The following is a 10,110-nucleotide window of genomic DNA, read 5'->3' on the forward strand; positions in this document are numbered from 1 at the left end:
TACTTGTTTAAAAAGAGTGCAGATCAAATGATTAGAAGATGAAGTAAATAATATTCTATATCATTACCACTCAGCTCCCAGTGGGGGACACTTCGGATGTACATGTACTGCGGCCAAAGTATTACAAGTAGGATTCTTTTGGCCAACATTATTTAAAGACGTGTATGCTACGTAAGGAGCTGTGATCAACGTCAGAAGGTTGGAAACATCACAAACAGAAATGAGACGCCTCAAACAAACATCATTGAGGTAGAATTATTTGATGTTTGGGGTATTGACTTTCTCGGCCCTTTCCCTCCATCTTTTGGTCACAAGTACATATTGGTAGCAGTAGACTACGTGTCTAAGTGGGTTGAGGCTGAGGCATATTCGACGGACGATGCTAAAGTTGTGATGAAGATTTTGCAGAAGTATGTGTTCACAAGGTTTGGAACCCCAAGAGTCATCATCAGTGATGAAGGGTCTCATTTTATGAACAAGTGGTTGAAATGGCTACTCGACAAGAATGGAGTGAAGCACGAGATTTCCACAGCTTACCACCCGCAGACAAATGGGCAAGCTAAACTAGCAAACAAAGAGATCAAAGGCATACTTGAGGATGCAGTTTGCCCGAACTAATGAGATTGGCCTAAAAGATTGGACGATGCTTTATGGGCCTACAGGACAGCATACAAGTTACCTATAGGGATGCCACCCTATAGGTTGGTCTTTGGGAACGCCTGTCATCTGCCCTTAGAGTTAGAACACAAAGCTTACTGGGCTCTCCAACAACTCAACTTGGATCTTAAGCTTGCTAAAGAGAAACAGATGTTCCAACTCAATGAGCTAGAAGAATTCTGAATGTTCTCATACAAGAATGCCAAATTACTCAAGGAAAGACTTAAGAGATGGCATGACAATCACATTCAGGTTCAAGAATTTGAAGCAGGTTAGCAAGTCTTGTTATTCAATTCCAAATTAAGGTTCTTTCCAAGTAAGTTAAAGTCACATTGGTCCAGTCCATTATTGATTCACCAAGTTTATCCGTATGGAGTGTTCGAACTTCAAAGTAAGGGAGGTAATTTTTGAGTCAATGATCAGCGCTTAAAACATTACTGGGGAGATAAAATTGAACGAGATAAAATCTCATTCATTTTATCAGATATTTAATTTTTCTTGTTTTTCTTTTTTTAATAAATGATTTAGGGTATATTTTCGGGATTAGCATGTTTAAATAAATTCTGTCTAGGAGATTGGAACTTAAGTGGGACTGCTTGTGACCCCTCCAATCTTTCTTGGGAATTGATTTTAACATAATCTTCTAAGAAATTATCCCCTAAACGAAAAAATAAATTTTTAAGTTTTTAAATAAAATGGTCAATTTTGATCCAATTTTAAATTGCAACTCAATTTCAAATTTTTTTTAAGTCAAGTACTTAATTGAACTATTTTCAAAATTTGGTTGCTCTTTTTGTAAATACTAAAAATTAGATTTCTCTTCTCGTAATTATTTTCAAAAGGCATCAAGAATAAATTTTTTTAATTTAATTTAATAAATAAGATGATAATCATTAATATATAATTATATTTATCATAATATATATTAATTATTATCAACTTTGCATAGAATTAGGATTAGTTTAAATTTGATAATATTTTATTTAATAAGTATTTTATTTTTAATAAATTAATAGCAAATAATAATTTAATATGCATTATATTAATTATTAATTGTTGTTAAATCTATGTAGAATTAGAACTTGGAATATCTTAATTATTAATTTGTTCTAAGAATTCTAATTAAACTCCTACTCATTTCACTATAAATTTCACCCATATTTGTCTCTTTTTGTTCACTCATCCCTCCATCAATCCTAGCATCCAAAACCCACCAAGTACCAAATCACCTAATGCCAAACTCTCTAGCCACAACACTGCCCAGCTCCGTACATCACCCTCACACCTAGCAACAGCCCTATTCGACCAGCAGCTCACGCACGCACCTAGCAACCTCCATGCACACTGTGCGCACCAGTAGCCTACTCTTTGTTGCTGCACTTGCCACATATCCAACTTCAGTAGCTAGTCAGGCCGGCTCGATGCACCTTCTTGCTACCCACTTCCATGCATTCACGCGACACAGGCATGCCCTGCTGCTCGCGCAAGGATCCCCCGACAGTGCTGCCTACTGCCCGTTTATCTGCTCGCACCAACACCCTTGCCTATTTCACCACATCATCAAGGCACCCTACAACCATCCCTAAGCCAACCCTTTTTTCTTTATATTTATTTGCTATGAGCTCTTAATTTTTATAAAAAGGTGGTAAGACAAATTTTTCTCCTAAATTTTTATTTTATTTAATTATTTAAATTTTCAATTTATTGAGTTATTAATATTTTATACTAATTAAATTTTTGAGAAAATATTTGTTTCCATCTTATGTTCACGTTAATCATGCCTCGCAAGAGAACTCGTGCCTTTGCCCAAATTGACGAATCACAAAATAAATTTCACTCTGAATAAGCCAAAGCAAGATACAAAAGCATTTTCAAGAATCAACAGATGCACCCAGAAAAAGGCTTTACGCTGAAAGAAAGCAACTACATTGATTTCATGGCGCACATTTGACAAATTGTTGAAGCTCTCAATTGGGAGTTATTTTGTGAGAAAAGACCTAGTGTAGATGAGGAGTTAGTTTGTGAATTTATACACGAATTTGACATCAAGCGAATTAACAAGAATTTCTGTTCGCAGAATCAAGGCACCAATAACCTCAAGCGCTATTAATGAATTCTTTGAATTACCTGATTTCGGAGACGACAAATATTCTTCCTTGATGGGCAATATTGAGTCTGAAAATCTGCAAGAAATTCTTGTGGAACTTATAGTTCCATGTTCTAAGTGGACTGTGTCAAAGCAAGAAATTCACACTTGTCGCAGAGAATATTTGACACCACTAGCGAAGGTATGGTTCTATTTCATTCGATTCAGCCTTATGCCCATTTCACATGGGACTATAATTTCATTAGAGTGAATGGTCTTATTATACTCGATTTTAAATGGAAAAACCATTGATGTGGGAAAAATCATCATGACAGAAATGCAGAATTGTGTCGCTAGACGTTTTGGCAAATGTAAAATTCTTGAAAGCTAAAATTCTTGCAAATGTAAAAAAGATAAGTTATAGCCAGGGCACAATCATACATTGGGACCTCTACCGAATAACTGGAGACTCTATTCTACAGCAACAAGTTGAAAAGAGCGAGGATCATGAAGAAAAAGAAGAAGAAGATCCCACAGAGATCAAACCAAGGCAGTTAGCTGTAATACCTGATAAGGTAGAACCAATAGAACTAGTAACCGAACTTGACGTCGCAACTTCAATCTTCAGGACTCAATCGCCTCGCTCAGAGCTTCAAGATGACCTGTCGAAATTGATGGACATCATGCAACATATGTAGTGGCAGCAACAAGCTTACTGGAGATATTAAAAAAAATAGGATGACTCAATGAGAAGTGTTCTTACGAAAATATACAATGACCCATTTATTTTTGTGACTGAATTTCCAAATTTCATATTTGAACCATGGAGTCCACTATCGAAGAGGGAACGAAGTGATTCATGCAAAAACAAAGACAACGGAGCAAAAGATAAGTCGAATTCGAAGGGATCTGCAAATAAATAAAAAAGGTGGATCTTGACTTTATTTTATTTCCGTTCTTAGGTTATTTAATAGGATTAGGTTTTATTAGTAATTTTTATTTTCACATAATAAAACAAGAGGTTAAAATCATAAATAAAAATGAACAAGTTGCGAAGTACAAAGTACAAAGTGTGGCAATAGATATATACATGTCTACGATTGGATCTAGAGAGAGCTTGGTACTTAAGCAGACAAATTGACTCACCTCCTCTTTTCTAGAATCCTATTTGGTGTATAGTATCTATTCACTTTTAACAATGAAGACATTGTTCATCTTAAGCAGGGGGATCAAAAAATTGAAATTATTTCCACTCAGAATAAATTTTTCTTTCAGTTATGATTAGGTTATATTTTGTTCAAAAATTTGAAATTTTGTTAAATATGCTAAACTTCAATATAAATAAAGTTTGATTATTTCAATAATTGTTATGTTAACTGAAATATGACATGAATGTATTTTTAATAAAGCATGCAAATCATACCATAAAATTTTTAGTTCCTTAGGAAAGTTAAGCATGCATGAAAGTTTAAGTCTCTAAAATTGACTTAGTAGTTTCTTGAGGCGAAATCCTAGGAAGCATGGAATGTTGAAAATGATTTAGGCAACTTTTGTTTGGACCATTTGAGCCTTTCAAGCCTACCTTGATGAATTTTTATCCTTTGAAACCCAACTTTGAGACTATATAGCCTAATTTTATTTGAACCTTTGCAATATTTAGCCATCACTTTTCTCTCAATTATCTTTAAATTGTCCCAAACACTAGACTCGGTGCTATTCATAATATTCTTTGAAACAAGTTTGGGGGAGTTGAAAAGAAGAATCAAATGCTCAAAAAATTGTAATACATACAGCAAAATACTCGTGAAATTAAAAAAAAAAGAAAAAAAAGAGAGCATATGTACTCGAAAGAAATAGATGTATAAAAGAGCATGTGAAAGCGAAATAAGTTGGTGTGTTGAAGGTAATTATTTCAAAGGTCCGATTCAAGCTGAGTCTAGAGTTTTTAGCCTAAATTTATCTATCTTTTACCTACCCCTAGCTTAGCCATGTTACAACCTATTTAAAAGAACTATTGATTCAAGTTTCTATGCTACCTACATTAGTGGAGAGAAATTGTTATGTTCAATATATGAAGGCATAAATTAAACTTAATGATTGCAGCACGAAAATATACACATTTTTCAAAGGTGTTTTCTGATAAATTCTTTTCAAATTTGTGCATTACTCAGGATGAGCAATGAATTAAGTTTGGGGGTGTGGAAACACAAAAATATACACATTTTTTCATGCCCTTTTTAACTCAAATTCATGCAATTTCGATAAAATTCTTGTAGAAAAATATATAATTATTATAAAATAATTAAATTACACTCAAAATATGAACATGTTGAATTTTAATTAATTTTATATCAAATTTTGATTAATTTTAATTCTTTTCGACAGATTCGGGCAAAGGGCGAAAAATGGCTCAACGGACATTGTTAGAAGCGCAAAACTGAGAAGCAATTTTGAAGCATCAAGGTTACTTAATTTTTCAACCTAAGACGGTCCAAATTATGTGTATTAATTCATAATATAATTAATTTTCATTTTAATCCAATTTAATTTGGATTAAATAAATTATTATTAATTAATTATGAAAAGGGACCCAGTTGATTTGAATGGAGAAAATCGATCTAACCGAACATTGGGAAGCCCAAAACCGTCCACATGCTGACCCAATCAGCTTGCTTGGCTGATTATTTGGCTTGCAAAATGGCCCTTAAAAACTCCTCTAAATTGCATTCAAACCCCTCCACTATTTATGCCTTTCTAGATTTGCCTCTACCTTAAAATAACATATTTGAAATCTTCAAACATGCCACGTGTGGCCGGCCATGGGGGGAGTCTTTGGCTGCTTATTTTGGCTATTTTTAGCAGCCTTTTCAACCTATAAATACCCCCTTGGCTGCTCACTTCAAACACATCTCAACCCTTCTCATCTCTTCACTTCTCTCTCATTTTTCTCTCTTATTCCCTTCCATTGTTCTTCATTTTCTTCCCCTGTTTCCTTTCTGATTTCACCTCTTGAAAAAGAGTCAATCAACCACCATTTCAAGCAGTATTCAAGTGTTTGTAGAAGCCCCGGTTCGGCAAGAACAAGCAGAGAAGGAGGAGTAGAGCAAACTAGTCAAGCTAATGAGAAAATACCAGATTTGATTCTTGTTCCCTGTCCTTTTAATTTTTTTGTTGTTATGATAAACATGTCTATGAATATTTGTCATGTTGAATAGTTTATTTATTTGATATGGCTTGAATTTAATTTGTGTTAGGTTGATTGCATTTCATCTACTTGAGTTATTAAAATTGTGTTTGTGTGGTTATGGGCCTTGGTAAGATGTTTGATTAAGTAAAACCATGACCAAGTTATTCTTTCATTACAATTGTAAGGTAACCAATGAATTAGTTATTTAAACTGATTGAAATTGTAATTAATTGACGCAATACTTAATTAGTGCATGATTAATCATCTAAGGTAACTAACGACGATGAAAACAAATTTTTAATAGATAATTTTTTTATTAATATAGACATAAATCTAATGATTTTTAAATCATTTGATTTTATAATTAGACAATTATTTTTTTGAAAATGTGTTGTAAATTTTATTTAAAATATTGTGAAGTAATTTTTTAAAAAAATTATAAACCTAATATAATATTATCTAAAAATTACGTATATGAAATATTAAGTGAAAAATGTATTTCAATAAGTGAAAAACATTTTAAATTTTTTTTTCACACGTTTATAGCACCATATGTTTTGAAATGTTTATATAAACAATCAAATAGGTTTATCACACAAGTATGCAAATTAATATATTATATAAAAAAGTATAACTATAATTTAATAAATTCATTATATTTTACTCATGTATTTAAAAATTAATTAAAAGTAAGCTTAACATTTACTTGTTTTTAAAAAATTATTTACCTTTATCTCTCAGTTAAATTTATATGAAAATGTAATAAAACTTTAATTTCAAATATGAAATAATTTTTGTCAATTTTTTATATATGACTATTGAACTCCTAGATTGCTTTTATGAAAAAGATATTTATTTTTCGATTTCTTTAAATCTATAATTTACTTATTAATTTTATATTTTAACATATATGTATAAGTTTAATATTTATTAATTTTAATACTATTTTAAAAATATTTTAATAACATATGCGATTTTAATATATTATTTGTCAATTACTTATAAAGGTTTAACTTATATTATTTGTAAATTCATTATATTTAAAAAGTATTAATTTAAATTAATTTAAAAAATTTAAATTATAAAATACAATAATGGTATAAAAAGTTTAATGTATATTTTTTTATTTTACAAGTTATCAAAAAAATCGTCATGTGTCTTTTTTTTAAATGTTTATTTTTTAAAATATTTTAATATATCTTATAATATAATTGTGAACTTACATAATCTAAAAACTTCACCTTAAATGTATGAAATTACAAAAAGGGTTTATATTTGGTTGGTTGAAAGCAAACGGATTAATGTCTGCTACTCACTGGATTATCATCTCATATGTAGTCTAAATCCTGATCCACCGAATCCCTCCTCTCCTTCCTAATGAACAAATTGTCTTTCTCATCAATTATTTAGATTTTAGACTTTCACTTTGCCTTTCACAAGACAATAATCTAAAACTCAACGTTACCAACTGTGTCCTTCGGCTCTTAGCTATATTTCAGGCCGAAACAAAACAAAACAAAACCAAATCAAGTGAAATAAACAAGACTTAGAAGTAGAATTAGAAGGGAAAATGGCTAGTGGAGGAGGGTATGGGGACCCAAGCCAGAAGATTGACTACGTTTTCAAAGTAGTCTTGATTGGTGACTCTGCCGTCGGTAAGTCTCAGATTCTTGCTCGGTTTTCCAGAAATGAGTTTAGTTTAGATTCCAAGGCCACCATTGGAGTTGAGTTTCAGACTAGAACTCTTGTTATTGAACACAAGAGTGTCAAGGCTCAGATCTGGGACACTGCTGGTCAAGAACGGTACTTTTTTTCTTACTACTACTACTACTACTACTACTAAGCTTTTTAGCTTTTCATGAAGATTTGTTTATTTCTCCTTTTTGCTGAAAGCTTTTTGGGTTTTTCTTCTTTTCTCTTGGTTCTTTCATAGATCTGTAGTTTGTGGACAGAATTATAAGCTTTCAAAGAAAAGCTGTTTGAAAATGTAAAAGGATTTCAGAATCCTGGTACTGAGCGCTTGTTTGCTAGATTTACTGTTCACTGACAAGACATGGTTTAGTTAGTTACCATGATTGTGTTAGTTCGGAGGTGAAAATGTTTTCAATTTCGATCAGGATTGGATTGGATGTTTGATAGATAAATGATATAGTTACTGTTGATATTTATTTTTAACTTATGATGATGATCTGGATAAAAAAATTTACATGGTGCTTAGTTGGATCTTAGTGCTCGATTTGATTGTGTCACTTGGAACAGTTTGGTAAAAAGCATCATAGTCTAGTAGATCCTCGATCTCATCGCATTTCTTACAAATCTTGGCGTAGAAGTTCAAATTTTAGCAATGGATAATGCAGATTTGGATATTTGCAGTTATCCAACTTTCTTTTTTGCTGTAAGTTTGAGTAATATTCAGATTCATACATTCTAATTAATATTCAGATATTAATTTTTGATATCCATAGTTTGAGTCGGCTTCATTTTTGCGGATAATATCCAAATCCATTATCCATTTCTTTGAAAAATATTTTTATACTTACTAAATGCAGATATTTAGTGGATTCAGAAATATGATGGATAATTTAATTAATTGGGATTAAGATTTGGAAACTAATACTTGGATTTAATGCGTATAATAAACAGATTAGGATTCAAATTTTACAGAAACTGTAGATATCTAATGTTCCATGTTAAGCATGCTATTTTGGTAAGCAGGGCAATGATTTCATCATTCAACTTTAATTTGAGCCATTTTGGTTGCAATCCCTTCGTGTTAAATAAGTGGTCAATCAACTGCCTGGATTTGTTTAGCTTTTAATCATTCAACCGGTAGGTATTGAATCAAGACTTTTGAGACGTAATGTTTAATAAGTTATATCTGGTTTTGGTACAGGTTACCCCATTGGTTCATCTAGGGCACTTATTATTTGGTTATGGGGATTCTTTTTCGTTATAATGGTCCAGCCTGCATATAAGAATCTAGCCATCAACTAATACTTTTTACCTAATTCTCTTGCTTCTCTTATGTTGAACAGATACAGAGCTGTTACGAGTGCATACTATAGGGGTGCTGTCGGAGCAATGCTGGTGTATGACATAACAAAACGTCAGACCTTTGATCACATTCCACGTTGGCTGGAAGAGTTGCGTGGCCATGCCGACAAGAACATTGTTATTATCCTGCTCGGGAACAAAAGTGACCTTGAAAACCAGCGAGAAGTTCCAACCGAGGATGCCAAAGAATTTGCTCAAAAGGAAGGACTATTTTTCTTGGAGACCTCGGCTCTTGAAGCAACTAATGTGGAGACTGCCTTCATGACTGTGCTTACGGAGATCTTCAACATCGTGAACAAGAAGAACCTGGTTGCTGATGAGAATCAGGGGAATGGCAACCCCACGTCTCTAGCAGGCAAGAAGATAGTCATTCCAGGTCCAGCGCAAGAAATTCCAGCAAAGAGCAACATGTGCTGTAGGTCATGATTTAATTGGATTTGTCTCCTATTATCAGGTTTTTTATTTTACATTCTTAATATCAAATTTTGAAGGGTGTGGTATATCTGTTTGTATATTATACATTGCATTAGTTTAATCTGCAAGGGGCAGCTAATTAATTACATGTTCTGATATGGGAAATAGAAAACCTAAATTTAAAGCTGACTTGCAGATTGCTTCAATGTATTTTTCTGAAGTTATAAGATCTATCAAATTATCCTGCTGAACTGGCTTTGTCTTTGAAAGTATGGTGAGTGATTTAAGCATATTATATCTTCCCAATTCTGGCATTGTCAGTCCAATAATGTTTGTATGAATTATTGAAAGCTCAGGTCTGCAGAAATGGCAGTGCCAAAAGATGGAAATCTGATTCGTTGACAAAGATGAACTGCCGTTGCATTCAATGTAACTTTTCTATATCTTTTACAATAAATGCGAAAATGATTACGGTGCTTGTTGTTGAAGATGGAGAGTGCTTGGCATTGTCATGAAAATGATGTGTTGAACATCAATCATCATCCCTCTTTTTCTAAAAATTTTGCAACGGTTTTCCTTCATTAAATGAAGTTAACAAACAAAGAGGATAATTATCAGGGAGAGAAGCAGTCGAATTATAGGGGCAATCTGATTCATTGCTCTCTTAGCAATTCAATCAGTAATTTTGTTGCAGTTTGCACAAGAGTCAAGC

General features: G+C 32.6%; 1 protein-coding gene across 1 annotated transcript; it reads left to right on the top strand.

Moving 5' to 3' along the window:
* Positions 1 to 5,657: 5,657 nt before the first annotated feature.
* On the top strand, positions 5,658 to 9,649 carry LOC121209955 (ras-related protein Rab11A). The gene is made up of 2 exons (XM_041081996.1): positions 5,658 to 7,733; positions 8,966 to 9,649. Exons 1-2 carry the CDS (start codon positions 7,501 to 7,503, stop codon positions 9,408 to 9,410), a joined length of 678 nt encoding a protein of 225 aa, XP_040937930.1. The 5' UTR covers positions 5,658 to 7,500; the 3' UTR covers positions 9,411 to 9,649.
* The last annotated feature ends 461 nt before the right edge of the window (positions 9,650 to 10,110 follow it).

Source organism: Gossypium hirsutum, chromosome A11 (genome assembly GCF_007990345.1).
Source record: "Gossypium hirsutum isolate 1008001.06 chromosome A11, Gossypium_hirsutum_v2.1, whole genome shotgun sequence".
Classification (NCBI taxonomy): Eukaryota; Viridiplantae; Streptophyta; class Magnoliopsida; order Malvales; family Malvaceae; genus Gossypium; species Gossypium hirsutum.

Excerpts from the sequence above, each read along its gene's own strand:
- LOC121209955 (XM_041081996.1), top strand. The coding sequence starts at position 7,501 with ATGGCTAGTGGAGGAGGGTATGGGGACCCAAGCCAGAAGATTGACTAC. Across the intron at positions 7,734-8,965 it reads GACACTGCTGGTCAAGAACG|ATACAGAGCTGTTACGAGTG; the intron begins GTACTTTTTTTC and ends TATGTTGAACAG.